Source organism: Rhinoraja longicauda, chromosome 1 (assembly GCF_053455715.1).
Source record: "Rhinoraja longicauda isolate Sanriku21f chromosome 1, sRhiLon1.1, whole genome shotgun sequence".
In the NCBI taxonomy this organism is placed as follows: Eukaryota; Metazoa; Chordata; class Chondrichthyes; order Rajiformes; family Arhynchobatidae; genus Rhinoraja; species Rhinoraja longicauda.
This window is the reverse complement of record NC_135953.1, coordinates 125,529,135-125,544,903: the sequence shown is the minus strand read 5'-3', so window position 1 is coordinate 125,544,903 and position 15,769 is coordinate 125,529,135. Positions and strand designations below refer to the sequence as shown.

The 15,769-nt window shown below is 42.3% G+C and overlaps 1 protein-coding gene across 2 annotated transcripts in view; it reads right to left on the bottom strand.

The window, feature by feature from the left end:
* Nucleotides 1-3,728: 3,728 nt before the first annotated feature.
* slc10a7 (solute carrier family 10 member 7) overlaps nucleotides 3,729-15,769 on the bottom strand; it is a 121,044-nt gene continuing 109,003 nt past the window's right edge. For both annotated transcript variants that reach the window (XM_078406143.1, XM_078406153.1), the window contains 2 exons: nucleotides 9,492-9,637; nucleotides 3,729-5,418 (listed from right to left, as the gene is read on the bottom strand). In XM_078406143.1, the coding sequence (XP_078262269.1) occupies nucleotides 5,380-5,418; nucleotides 9,492-9,637 (185 nt within the window). In that variant the 3' untranslated portion in view covers nucleotides 3,729-5,379. The remainder of the gene's footprint in view (nucleotides 5,419-9,491; nucleotides 9,638-15,769) is intronic.

Here is a 15,769-nt window from a genome sequence, read left to right as displayed (position 1 = left end):
AGTTACCTAAAATTGCAGAATTCAGTGTTCAAATGTTTGCTTGTAAGCTAACCAAGTAGACTATGAGGTGCTGTTTCTCTCGTTTGTGTGTAGACGCACTCTGGCAATGGGGTCACGGCAAGAAAGATCACCATGGGAATGGGAAGGGGAGTTAAAGCTGACTCTACCACATTGAGTTTAGATTAGAAATACAGCACAGAAACAGGCCCTTCGGCCCACCGAGTCCCGTCAACCGGCGAAACCCGCATGTTAACACTATCATACACACACTGTGGACAATTTACTATTTTATCAAGCCAATTAGCGTACAGACCTGTGCGTCTTTGGACTGTAGAAGGAAACCGGAGCTCCCGTAGTAAACCCACGCAGGTCACGGGGGAGAACGTACAAACTCTGTACAGACAGCACCAGTAGTCAGGATCGAACCCGTGCCTCTGGCGTTGTATGGCAGCAACTCTGCCGCTGTGCCACCATACCGCCCCGCCCCCGAGGTGAGACTTTCCATTCTAGGATATTCAAGATGTCCTTTTTTCTCTCGAAAACATGATTTTCCCCATTCTGTCGTTGGTGAATCGCTCACCCACGTCGCCTTTATGTCCTATAGTTCTGCTCTCGCTCCCCCCTTCCCCCAGATGGAACAGGAATAGCGTTACCATCGTCCTTACATTTCTCTCACCAGCCTCAGCAACCAACACATCAGTCTCCGAAAAAAGATAAAAAAGTGCGGAGTAACTCAGCAGGTCAAGCAGCATGCCTGGAGAACAAAGATAGGTGGGTTTTGGGTAGGGGCCCTTCTTCATACTCTGAATATTTCTTCATTATTCTCTGACATTTCCCCCACCTACAACGTGATCCCACCATCAGTCACAGCTTTCTAACCCCACTAATTTCTGCCTTCTGCAGAGATTGGACCTTCTGCAGCTCCTTGGTTCCCATCCTTTCCCACCCAATCCACACCCCTTCCCCAGGTACAGACCTCCGGCAACCGCAGATTTAACACCCGTCCCTATACCTCCTCCCTCACATTCATCTAGGGTCCCAAGTAGTCCTTCAGGTGCGACAGAAGTTCACATGCACCTTCTCTAACCTCATCAACTGCATACGTTGTTCCCGATGTGGCCTACTTTACATTGCGAGACCGAACATAGACTGTTTCATCGAACATGTCACTCGGTCCACCAAGGCCTGCTGGATCCCCTGGTTGCTAACCATTTTAACTCCCCTTCCCATTCTCATACTGACTTTTCTGCCTGGAGCTTCCTCCATTGCCAAAGTGAGGTCACACACAGGCTGGAAGAACAGCATCTCATATTCTGCTTAGGTAGTTCACAACCTAATGGTATGAACATTGAATTCTCCTCTTTGATGTAACTAACCTACAAAAAACAACCTCATACCTTCTCCTCCTCCTCTCTCCCCTTCCCTGCACCCTACCTGGATTCACATCCATTTCTTTCCTAATCAGACTCTACTAATTATGGGTGGAGGGTGATGTTAAGCTAGGGAAGTGAGGTGAAAGAGTCTCAAAATTAAGTCCATTCAGAAGTGAAAATAAGGGAAAGACCTGTACGGATAAAGAGTGATAGGTTTGTCTTTTATCTGCCAATGGCTTTAATACCAGGTCAATTGAAAATTTAAATTGCAAGATAGACTGAATTTTGTCAACAATATAATGATAAGACGGAGTACAGGAAGGAGATTGAGAACCTCGTGTCCTGGTGACGAGACAACCTTTCTCTCAATGTCAGCAAGACAAAGGAGATAGTGAATGACTTCAGGAAGCGAAGCAGTACACATATGGTGCTGAAGTAGAAATTGTTGAAAACTTCAAATTCCTAGGAGTAAATATCACCAACAACATCTCCTGGACCACCCATATTGAAGCAATGGCAAAGGAAGCACACCAATGCCTCTACTTTCTTAGAAGGCTTCCGAGGTTCGGCATGTCCCCTACAACTTTCACCAACTTCGACAGTTGCGCCATAGAATGCATTTTGTCAGGATGCATCACAGCATGGTTTGGGAACAGCTCCATCCAAGACCGCAAGAAATTGCAGAGAATTGTGGATGCAGGCCATACCATCACACAAACCAACCTCCCTTCTATTCACTCCATTTACACCTCACACTTGCTCGGCGAGGCCACCAACATAATTAAGGATGAGTTGCACCCTGGCTACTCCCTCTTCTCCCCGCTCTCATGGGGCAAAAGGTATAAAAATGTGAAAACGCACACCTCCAGATTCAGGGACAGTTTCTTCCCAGCTGTTATCAGGCAACTGAACCATTCTACCACAACTTGAGAGCAGTCCTGAACTATTATCTACCTTATTGGAGACCCTCGGACTATCTTCGATCGGTCTTTACTGGCTTTATCTTGCACTAAACGTTATTCATGTTATTCCCTTTATCATGTATCTGTACACTATGAATGGGTCGATTGAAATCATGTATTGTGTTTTCACTGACTGGTTAGCACGCAACAAAAAGCTTTTCTATGTACCTCGCTCTGTACATGTGACAATAAACTATTAAGTGATTTGAGGCAGAGATGACTATATGGATTAATGTCAAAAATCAACCATGATCTTTGCCACAAATTGATAAAAATATGCCACAAATTGATAAAATATAATTGAAGTTGAGATAGGCATTTCGCAAAGTTTTTACCTCTTTACAATTGCTCTGCAATAATCAAAGAGAAGCAGTTTGATGTTTCAGTGCTATTAGTGGTGAATTGCTTTGAACAATATATGCCATAAACAGCTTCTCCACTGATTTCATTTTCCTTGATTAAGGAGAATAGCTGCAGAGCTAAGGAAATATTAGCACCTTTAGATTTAAAATGCATGTTTGAGTGCATCCTTTTAAGTTTTCTAGTTGTTAAAATAATTTTAATATTAAGAGTTTAAATATTTGTTGTTTCTGAATGCCAGAAGCATTCAGTTCTTGACAACTTTCATTGCTGGCTGAATCTAAAACACAGAACAGAACATAGAACAGGCCCATCAGCCTACAATGTGCTGACACGATGCCAAGACCAACCCTTACCTGCCTGCACATAATCCATATTCCTACATTCCCTTCAGATCCATGTGCTTTTCCAAACGTCTCTCAAATGCCACTATCGTATCTGCCTCTACCACCATCCCCAGCTGCACACAGCAGGCACTCACCACCCTTTGTGTAAAAAAATGTGCCCCACACTTCTCCTTTAAACTTGCCCCTCTTACGTTGAAGCTGTGCCCTCCAGTGCTTGATATTTCTATCCTGGGAAAAAGGTTCTGACTGTCTTTCTTTGCCTCTCATAATTTTATATTTATATATATCTAGTGGTGTAGTTTAGCTCAAAATCAGTGTGATTTCAGATATTTTGTGGGTGAGTCCTGTTCTCACATTCTTCTAATTTCTACTTCCCTATTTGAATACTTGATGTGTTGCCCAAGGCCCTTTCATTGCATGGAGCCAGCTTCTTGTGCATGTTGCATATGGAGAGACTGGACTGGGTAATTTTGTACATTCTTCAGAGACCAGTGGTGAGTGTAAATGTTTCACCAACGGCCACAAATTACACTGTGGGCATTTACAATGTCACAGAAAATGGAATATCCAAGTTTGCTTATCCAAAACTGGCTCAGAATGTGAACTCTGAGAAGACAAGGCTCAGTTAACAAAGGCAATTTATAAAACAAATTTGAGCACTTCTACAGAGTCGGTATGTGCTGTTGAATCAGTTTAGTTTATTGATAAGTCTCACAAAAATAAAAATAAGTGACTTAAAATAAATTGGTTCTCATAATAATTTGTTACTAGACATTCTTTTAAGTTGAAACTTCTTAATAGAAAATGTTCACAGCCAATAACTTTCATTTGCTTACCCAACCCTTACACAATAGAGTATTTCACCTGTGACCTATCTTGCCCAAAAGCAAATATAAAGTAGAGAGGTCAAGAAACAATTGCAAACCACAAAAACAATTCAGCATAGGACAATGAAACCAAAGATTTGTCAACAGAGACTTGAGCACGTAAAGCCGGATACAAAGAAGAGTTCATCTAATTTGCTCTAACACTAATTTGTTTGTCATTAATGGCCCCATTATTTCAAAAAGAATATGTGAGAATTTATAAAGTAAAGTGATCATAAAAAAGTATTCCAACATTACATTGAATAAATGTATATATAATTATCTAAAAGAATTGTACCCATATCGTTTATACTTATTTAGTATGAATTCCCAAAGTCTATTTTAGTTCAGGTTGTAACATCACACATTAAGTTATCTTAATATGTGTATGTAAATTAAAATAATGTTGGTCCTCACATTACATTAATTTGGTACATGGAAACTTTCAGAACTTGGACCCTTTTCATAGTTAATAATTCATTTACATGGCAGTTAACATTGGAGAAATTCTCCACCAACCAACACATCAACAAACATAATTTTGTCTCATCAAATTTAAATTCAGGCACACCATTATGAAACAGTAGAAATGTACGCACTAAAACAGCCAAATAGTTTCCAGCAGAGTTTGCATAAAGCTGGATGAGTAAAGCTGAATGTAGAACATTCAGTAACTGTTAAACAATAATATCTACTCTGATTTTAATTATGCCTCATTTGAATACATTAAACTGACTGATTTAAGGATAGTGATGCAATTTGATTGGAGGCCTTCCATTAATTGCCTTGTCCACCGTCAATCTGGCAACAAAAAAAACCACTTTAAAATATCCACTAACCCTCAATTCAATTAATGTCAAGCAGTACAGTTTTAATGGGAACAGACATAACAGAGTTAATTTCTGTCCATTGCCCGCCAGAACAGCACTTAAGCATACTGTGGAATTCTCATGGGATGAAACACAAAAAGCTTGGCAAATTTAATACAGAAAGAGGGCAACTGATGTTATAACATTATAGATAAAGTGTTATTGTGGGTTTTTTTAACGCATAGGGAAACATAGTTGAAAATGGCCAATATGACAGTCAAATTTATTTGAAAAATGGGGTATAAACATACAGAAGACCCTTTAAATTTGACAGCTGAACAGAATTTTGAAAAACTAAATGCTATAATCTGTGATTAATATCATGTGTTGATTTAGTCTTTTTTTTGCAATTTAAAGTCATTCATATTCTGAATAAATTGGTGAAATATTCCCCTCTTATTCATGCACAGCTGTGCACGCAGAAAACAGTCTGAGAAATTCAGCTGTACTCTTAAGGCACTTAATAATGTGCAGTTTCAAAATTAAACATATATGCAAACATCTTAGGCATAAAAGTCCACTTAAACATTTTCTATGTTCCACATATTGTACATTGCAGGATATGTATGTACATTCATATAAAATAAAATATTCCACCGATGTTATACAGGAATCTTCACCTGTCTTGCGAGGTTCAGTGCCTGTGAATGAGAAAAATCCATTTGTTTAATCAAACAGCGAATCAGCTTCATATATCTTTCAACGATACCAATCTTCTACTCTGGGGCTGTAGAAAGCATCTTGTCTGGAAACATCACAATCTGGTTTGGGAATAGCTGTGCCCAGGACAGGAAGGCTCTGCGGAGAGTAGTGCGTTCGGCTGAACGCACTATGGGAACTACACTTGCCCCCCTGCAGGACCTATACATCAGGAGGTGCAGATCCAGAGCCAGCAACATTATGGGGGACCCCTACCACCCCAGCAATGGACTGTTCCAGTTGCTACGGTCAGGCAAACGCCTCCGCTGTCACGCTGTGAAAACAGAGAGAATGAGATGGAGTTCCTTCTCGCAGGCCATCAGGATTGTTAACTCTCATATCACCAGGGACTCATTTAATTTACTGTATTAATTTATTTTTTGTGTTAAATTTTTTTTTTCTATTCTGTTTTGTAGTTTTAGCACAATCCGCAAGCGTTGCCACTTTAATTTCACTGCACATCTTGTATATGTATGTGACAAATAAAGTTGACTTGACTTGATCTGTCAAAACTGACCACAGCAAAAAACTTTTCTTATAAAATTTGGTTTAGATGACCAGAATTTAGATTTATCAAGCTTGTAAGCATACGAAGACATTGTGAAAACCACAGTGTTTCAAAGTCATTGTTAAAATTGAGATGGGTTACAGCTTTACAAAAATTGTTAGGTGGGAATATGTACGAAATTTGCACCACAATTGAATCAGAGGAAACAGGACAAAACGTGTAGAAAGGAACTGCAGATGTTGGATTATTCCGAAGACAGACACAAAGTGCTGGAGTAACTCAGCGGGTCAGGCAGAATCTCTGGAGAAATAAAAGGAGTTGCTGCCTGGCCCGCTGAGTTACTCCAGCACTTTATGTCTATCATAGGAACCAGGAGCTGGAGTAGGCCATTCTTATGAGCCTCCTCTGTCATTTATCAAGATCATGGCTGATCCCTCAGCTTGATGCTATTTTCCCACACAGTTCCCAACATGAGAGTCACTGCACAGAAACAGGTCCCTCGGCTCACCATGTCTATTCTAACCAAAATGATTTGATAAATCTACTGATCTCTGTTCTGAATTAACTTGGTGATTGAGCTTCCAAATTCAAAAAGATTCCCAACTTTTTGTGCGTGAGGAAATTTCTCCTCACATCAGTCCCAAATAAACACCCTTATTATGAGACTGTATTCCTGATTTTAGAGTCCTCTATCCGGGGAAATATTCTCCCTGCAACCAGCCCATCAAGGCCTGTAAGCATTTGTCTGCATCAATGACATTTTCTTTCATTGAAATGCTTGAGGCCTTGTCTATTCCTAAACCTGCCATCCCTGGAACCAGTAGATTATATCCTTACTGCATCCACTCTATGACAAAGCATATGTAATCTTTTTAGTAGGGAGAACAAAACTGAACAATATTCCAGGTGCAGTCATACCAATGCCCTATACAGCAGCAGTAATAATTATCAATTGCTGTACTCAAATCCTTTTATATCTTGGGTTTCAGTGACTTATGCACAGGGACGCCTACGTTCCTTTCAACATCAACATTACCCCAACCACGCTATTATTTTAGTAGAGGTTGTTTACCAGAATGATGCCTGGATTAGGGGGTATTAGTTACAGGGAGTTGAACATTATTTTCCCTGGTACACCAAAGGTTGTGGAGAGCCCTGACAGAAGTATATAAAATTATGAGAGACATGGACAGTCAGAACCTTTTTCCCCGGATTAAAATATCACATACTAGAGGGCACAGCATTAAGGTGAAAGGGACAATGTTTAAAAGAGATGAGCAGGACAAGAAAGGTAATGGAATGTTGGCCTTCATAACAAGGGGAGTTGAGTATAGGAGCAAAGAGGTCCTTCTGCAGTTGTACAGTGAGACTAGTAAGACCACACCTGGAGTATTGTGTGCAGTTTTGGTCTCCAAATTTGAGGAAGGACATTCTTACTATTGAGGGAATGCAGCGTAGGTTAATGAGGTTAATTCCTGGAATGGCAGGACTGTTGTATGTTGAAAGGCTGGAGCGACTGGGCTTGTATACTCTGGAATTTAGAAGGATGAGAGGGGATCTTATTGAAACATGTAAGATTATTAAGGGACTGGGCACGCTAGAGGCAGGAAACATGTTCCCGATGTTGGGGAGTCCCGAACCAGGGGCCACAGTTTAAGAATAAGGGGTAGGTCATTTAGAGCAGAGATGAGGAAAAACTTTTTCATTCAGAGAGTTGTGAAGCTGTGGAACTCTCTGCCTCAGAAGGCAGTGGAAGCCAATACCCTGGATGCTTTCAAGAGAGAGTTAGATAGAGCTCGTAATGATAGCGGAGTCAAGGGATATGGGGAGAAGGCAGGAATGGGATACTGAGTGTGGATGATCAGCCATGATCACGGTGAATGGCGGTGCTGGCTCGAAGGGTCGAATGGCCTACTCCTGCACCTATTGTCTATTGGTAAGATTTTATTTTACACAGAGGCTGGTGAATGCTTGAAATGCGCTACTGGGAGTGTTGATGGAGGCAGATATGATAATGGCATTTAAGGGTATTCTGTTTTTGCATCCTTTGCTTAAGGCCACTTGATGTATTCAATACCTTGGTCTAATAATGGCTTTCCAATCCTTTCCCCTTGGTGATCCAGCTTGTCCAAAACTCAAATGACCCTCCTGCTATGTGGATTGAACACAAGGCTGTGAGATCTTTTAATATGCATATCAAATTACATATAAAAGACCCAAAGCAACTGTGATAGAAAATGAGGGAACTGCTAGTTTGGCTTTTTGTTCAACAGAGGCCTTTGAACTAAAGATTTAAGTCTGTTTCCATAGATGACGCCTAACCTACTGAGTATGCCCAACATTTTCGGTTTTTACCTCACATTTCCAGCAGATGCAGTTTCTATGTTCAACAAAAACTTATAGCTGGTATTATCCTAACTATTCTTTCAGATTTATTGATGGTGTATCGCAGTATGCAGTTTTGACATCTGAATTTAAAACAAAGTGAATGGGCTCAGAGGCACTGTGGCAATGGGAACAAACACGATACGATACGATATGATAAAACATTATTCATCCCCGGAGGGAAATTGGTCTGCCAACAATCATAACACACAAGGTACACGAAAAACTTGAAATTAATAGTGAAAACAAAAAGAAAACGACAAGCGACTGTTGGTTGGCTGGCTGCCTGCCGTGTGCACAGCGCCTTCACCGGAACAAATGAATAAACAAACAAACGAACACAGGCTTATCCCCTGGGCAGAGGGTTCTAAACGAGAGTGCCCCCACGTCAGGTCCCCGTTGTCTTCATGGCGGTCCCCCCACGCCAGGTCCCCATTGTTCTTCATAGCGTTCTCCCCACACCGGATCCTCCCTTGTCTTCCCTCCCCCCCCCACACTCATCGAACGTTGATCGCGGGTCGATCACGAGGCCCCACCGCCGCCGATGTTCCGGCCGCGGTCGTGCCTCCCGCTGCCATCGAGGCCCCCGCTGTCGCTGAGGTTCCCGTTGCCGCCAAGGCCCCACCACCGCCGGGGCTCCTGTTGCCATTGAGGCTCACTCTGCCGCCGCCGAGGCTCCCATCGTTACCTCAGCTGAGGCTCCATCGGCCCAGACAGGCCTTGCCGCCCGGCTTCTCTGCAGTCCCCTGGGAAACCTGTGGGGCGAGTCAGGCCTACTGGGGCGCGTTCCGGTCAGCGCCGCAGCTGTTTGGTGGGTGGATCGGGGCCGCGTGGCTCCCTGGGCCACTCCTGCCGCATGCGTCCGATCCACCCAATCAACTACATTTTAGTTGGTGACATTTATGGAATCTTTGAAATAGTGGAAAGGTTTCAAAGTTAATATAAGTTACATCAAACAATCAGAAATGTATTCCAGCCATCAGAACTATGCTGAAGTGAAACAAAGCAAAGGCAGGTTAATGTTTTCAGTAATCAAGTTTGTAGTTAAAAAAAAAGAATCTAATAAACCTAATAAACGAGTCTAGTTATTCCAGGTTACTTATTTGTCTTAGTAGGCCTTACTTTTTGTCGGGTGACCATCCATGATTTCATTGTTCCAACTAATAGACCTCCTAGCAGAATCTGGGTGGGGTGATAGATGAGTAATGGAACAGAGATGAGGGATAAATGTTCATACCCTGAAAATACTATCTTCAACATTGGAATTCCTGTAAACAGAAAACAGATGCAAAATTGTTAGCATTCTTTCAAGCTTTTGATTCTTAATCCCAGACTAAATAGGCAAACACTTTTGTTCCAGTTTCATATTCACAGCATTGAAAACAAACAGAATGACTTTGATTTCTCCACCGAATGGGAACAAATCATTAGTACAAAAATGGCAACTCAACACCAAAAACTACTTTTCCAAATAAACGTTGCCATTTGATTTGGACCTTCAAGTGGACGGCTTAAAAGCAGATTGGAAAAAGGCTGAATTCTTACTTAACGGTGCAAAATGAGATGAAAATAGTTTAAGAGGATCCTGTTGTAATGTTTTTCATTTGGACCTGACATTATGCATGAGGAAATCTAAAGATCTGCGCACGCGGGGATCGGGCGGCCATCTTACTATTAGATCAAAGGGCCCCAACTGCGCAGGCGCGGACCCATTGGGTTCCCATTGCGACGTTGAGGATGGAGGTATCACTGCGCAAGCGACTGATGGGCAGGGCAAGTGGAAAAGGGATTTATTAAAGATTAAAAAGTGATTTTTAAAGTTTAAAAAGTGAATAACTTTTAAAATATAACAACCATTTGAACCGCATGCCAATGGTGAGTAAGGTGGGTCTAAAATTGTTGCACTATAGTGTACCGTTTTTGCTGTATTTTGGGAACAAATATATCCACAAACCCACAAATATACAAGATGAGAGTTTTAGTCATTTAAATTATGCTGAGTAAATATTGAAAATCTCTTCTCAATTGAAACACAATTATTCATTTTGGACAGTTAGGATCTTAAATGGAAGGTATTAAATGGAATGGACAGCTTTCTTCATTATCTCCTACTTCAGATCCTTGACCTAAGATGATGTGACTCCATCAATTTGTACTTACTACCTTGCATCATGAAAATCAACTGCAAAGACAGCTAAGGAGTACCTGTGCCTTGGAGTCTTCATAACCACCATTCCTCTGTATGGTCATCCCTCAGTCTCTACATTCCAGTGAGATTAAATCCAACCTATACAATTTTTCTTTATAACCAAAATGCTGGAGTAACTCAGCGGGTCAGGCAGCATCTCTGGAGAGAAGGAATGGGTGACGAGGGAGAACTGGGAAGGAGGAGGGGAAGGGAGGGACAGAGGAGCTATCTAAAGTTAGAGAAGTCAATGCTCATACTGCTGGGCTGTAAGCTGCCGAAGTGAAATATGAGGTGCTGTTGCTCCAATTTGCGGTGGGCCTCACTATGACGCTGGAAGAGGCTCATGACAGAAAGGTCAGACTGGGAGTGGGAGGGGGAGTTGAAGTGCTCAGCCACTGGGAGATCAGGTTGGTTAAGGCAGACTGAGCGAAGGTGTTGAGCGAAACGATCGCCGAGCCTGCGTTTGGTCTCGCCGATGTAGAGAAGTTGACATCTGGAACAGCGGATACAATAGATGAGGTTTGGAGGAGGTGCAGGTGAAACTCTGCCTCACCTGGAAAGACTGTTTGGGTCCTTGGATGGAGTCGAGGGGGGAGGTAAAGGGACAGGTGTTGCATCTCCTGCGGTTGCAGGGGAAAGTGCCTGGGGAGGGGGTGGTTTGGGTAGGAAGGGACGAGTGGACTAGGGAGTTACGGAGGAAACGGTCTCTGCAGAAAGCAGAAAGGGGAGGAGATGGGAAGATGTGGCCAGTAGTGGAATCCCGTTGGAGGTGATGGAAATGTTGGAGGATAATTTGTTGGATATGCTGGCTGATGGGGTTGAAGGTGAGGACAAGGTGGACTCTGTCCTTGTTACAAATGGGGGGAGGGGGAGCAAGAGCGGAGTTGCGAGATATAGAGGAGGCCAAAGTGAGAGCCTCATCTATAATGGAAGAGCGGAAGCCCCGTTTCCTAAAGAATGAGGACATCTCTGATGCCCTAGTGTGAAACACCTCATCCTGGGCGCAGATGCGGTGTAGACGGAGGAATTGGGAGTAGGGGATAGACTTTTTGCAGGAGACAGGGTGGGAAGAAGTGTAATCCAGATAGCTGTGGGAATCACTGGGTTTGTAGTAGATTCGATCACTAGTCTGTCTCCTGTGATGAAGATGGTGAGATCCAGAAACGGTAGGGAAATGTCGGAGATGGTCCAAGTATATTTAAGAGCAGGATGGAAATTAGTGGTGAAATGTATGAAGTCAGTGAGTTCTGCATGAGTACAGGAGGTAGCACCAATGCAATCATCAATGTAATGGAGGTAGAGTTCGGGGATGGGACCAGTGTACGTCTGGAACAGGGATTGTTCGACGTACCCGACAAAGAGGCAGGCAAAGCTAGGGCCCTTGTGAGTGCCCATAGCTGCGCCTCGTGTTTGGAGGAAGTGGGAGGAATCAAAGGAGAAGTTGTTGAGGGTAAGAACCAGCTCTGCTAGGCGGAGGAGAGTGTTAGTATAGCTCTGCTAGGCTCTGGTCCTCTTTATAACCACATCTCTTCATTGCAGCAACATTCTGGTCAATCTCTTCTGCACTCTTTCTGCAGCCTCCACATCCTTTCTGTAGTATGGCAATCAGAATTGTACAAAACTTTAAATGCGATCTAACCAGCTCCAATAAGACATCCCGACTTTTATACTTAATGCCTCTGCCTATAAAGGCAACCATATCATGTTTTGTCACTACCCTATCCACCTATGTCAGCACTTTCAGAGTGAAATAAACTTCCTCCTCAGGGTCCCTCTGTATAACAATGGTCCTATGACAACTGTCATTTATTCTCGACATACTAACAGAATTTGACCTCCCAGAGTGCATTACCTCATATGCCTGGACTAAATTCAATATGCTGCTGCACAATTTTCCAGTAGATCTATGCCCTGCTGGATCCTTAGACAATCTCCTTCACGACCTATGACAGTACCAATTTTCGTGTCATCTGCAAACTTATTAATCACACCATTTACATTCTGATCCAAATCATTATGTCTTGTATAAACACAACTGTAATTTCTACATGGTGATACCAAAATGTATAAAAATATCCTATAATAAAATCTGACAATGTGCACTTTAATCACATGGGATTTTTTCTATTCCAAATCTCAAATTGTGGAGTACAGAGGCAAATAAATAAATGTTTGGTCTTTGTCCCAAACATTATGGAGGGCACTGTACATTGCAAGTATTTATAATAGACGAAACGGGTGTGGACCCATTGGGTCCAAATCTCCCCTGCGGGCCTGGCAACCCTCCGTGCCAACCCCTCCTCCACCACCACTCACCCAGTCCATTCCCCCTCAACCCCCTTCCTCCCCTCAACCCCCCTTCACCCACTCCATCCCCCCTCAACCTCCCTCCCTCTTCCCCCCCCCACTCCATCCCCCCTCCTCCCCTCCGTTTGCACCATCGCAAAGTTGAAATATCGTAAGTCGAAGCATCGTAAGTCGGGGAGCATCTGTATTAGATTAACGGGCCCCAACTGCTGCATTGGTGCAGCACCCTCTCCTCCCCCCCCTCTCTTCCCCCTCCTCTCTTCCCCCTCCCCTCTCCCCCCTCCCCCCCCCCTCCTCCCCCTCCCCTCTCTCCTCCCCCCCCATAATCCCCCTCAACCCCCCTTATCCTTCCTCCTCCCCCTCCCTCCCTCCCCCTCCCTAGGAGAGATTTAAACTTTAAAATGTGAATAACTTAAAAAATATAACACCAATTTCAATGAAACATCTTCCATTAGCACCAAAGGGACAACGGTGAGTAAGGTGGGCCTAAAATTGTCGCGCTATTGTTTTGGCTGTAGTTCAGGAACAAACAAACAAACAAACAAACAAGAGTTTTCGTATATAGATATATAGATAGATTAATCAAACAGTTTTTGATGCCAGCATCATCAGAGACCCACACCATCCTGGCCACACACTCATTTCACCCCTGCCATCGGGAAGAAGGTGCAGGAGCCAGAAAACTGTAATTTCCAGGTTCAGGAACAGCTTCTTCCCTACAGCCATCAGGCTATTAAACATTACAACCTCAAATAAGCTCTGAACTACAATAGACTATTATTGTTATTATTATTATTGCACTTCTATTGTTTTTTTGTGTATGTACGTATGTGTGTCCGTATATATATATATGTGTACTTGTGAGTATGTGTATAGATACACAATTAACTTATTTTTCTCTCTCGTTTATTATATTGTTTAGTGTTCTATTATATATATTCTGTTGTGCTGCAGCAAGTAAGAATTTCATTGTTCTATCTGGGACATATGACAATAAACCACGCTTGACTCTTGTTCCTGTAAAGCAAGTGATGGAAATGTACTTTAAATGGATTCTTCATTTTTGATGTAATTTCTAGCAAGAGCTTTTTTAGACAAGTACCAAGTGTGGGCTGATATAGAGCACTTTCTCAGAACATTATTCTCCAATGGGAAATGACTAATGTACAACATGTAATATTTCTATGTCACGCATGGTTCACTCTTCTAAAAGTGGGCAAACCGAAGCTGACGTTCCGGTATATTCCATAAGGAACATTTTCAAAGCACATTTGCCATCAATCTTTAGCCGAAATGTAGCATTCTGTGAGAAGACTAAGTAAACATAAAGTAGTAATTTATTCCTCATGCACTTGATGTTATTAAAATTTTAAATGGAATAATGTATTTTCAAAAACTTTAATGATGATTCAAAACTGTAGAGATTAAAACAATACATAATGTTAGCATTACCTCTGGGATACATTACAAGCCCAAGTCATCAAATAAATGGTATAATGATTAGAAACATAGAAAATAGGTGCAGGAGGAGGCCATTCGGCCTTTCGAGTCAGCACTGCCATTCAGTATGATCATGGCTGATCATCCATGATTAAACAAAGCTAAAATACAATTGTTCTTGTTTTATAGGTATATTGAACATGTCTAAGTCCCCAATCTCTTCCTTAAATCCTTCTATAAAATCCAGAACTCTTCAGCTAAAATCAAGACAAATATCCACAGGAAATGCCCAATGATTATTGAGCATAATTGTCTTATACTCTCATTTGATCATTTAAAAAAATACTAAATATGTTCCTAGGTACTCCATTGTAATCTAAAATATGCAATTTAGATTATTAGGATTGGTCAGTCAGCGTGGATTTATGAAGGGGAAATCATGCTTGACTAACCTTCTGGAATTTTTTGAGGATGTAACAAGTAGAGGATATAACAAGTAGAATCGATAACAGAGAGCCAGTGGATGTGTTGTATCTGGACTTTCAAAAAGCCTTTGGCAAGGTCCCACATGTGATTAGTGTGCAAAATTAGAGCACATGGTATTTGGGATAGGGTATTGAAATGGATAGAGAACTGGTTGGCAGATAGGAAGCAAAGAGTAGGAATTAACGGCTCATTTTCAGAATGGCAGGCAGTGACGAGTGGGATGCCGCAAGGCTTGGTGCTGGGACCCCAGTTATTCACAATATATATTAAACGATTTAGATGAGGGAATTAAACGTGACATCTCCAAGTTTACGGATGACACAAAGCTGGGAGGCAGTGTGAGCTGCGATGAGGATACAATGAGGCTGCAAGCTGACTTGGATAGGTTGGGTGAGTGGGCAGATGCATGGCAAATGCAGTATAATGTGGATAAATGTGAGATTATCCACTTTGGTGGCAAGAACAGGAAGGCAGATAATTATCTGAATGATGTCAGATTAGGAAAAGGGGAGGTGGAACTAGACCTGGGTGTGCTTGTACATCAGTCACTGAAAGTAAGCATGCAGGTACAGCAGGCAGTGAAGTAAGCTAATGGCATGTTGGCCTTCATTGCGAGAGGATTTGAGTTTAGGTTCTACTACAGTTGTACAGGGCCCTGGTGAGACAGCACCTGGAGTATTTGTGCAATTTTGGGCTACTAATCTGAGGAAGGACATTATTGTTATTAAGGGAGTGCAGCGTAGGTTCACCAGGTTAATTCCCGGGATGGCGGGACTGACATATGGTGAAAGAATGGGTCGGCTGGGCTTGTATTCAATGGAATTTAGAAGGATGAGAGGGTATCTTATAGAAACATTTAAATTCTTAAGGGTTTGGACAGGCAAGATGCAGGAAAAATGTTCCCGATGTTGGCGGAGTCCAGAACCACAGTTTAAGAATAAGGGGTAGGCCATTTAGGACTGAGATGAGGAAACATTTT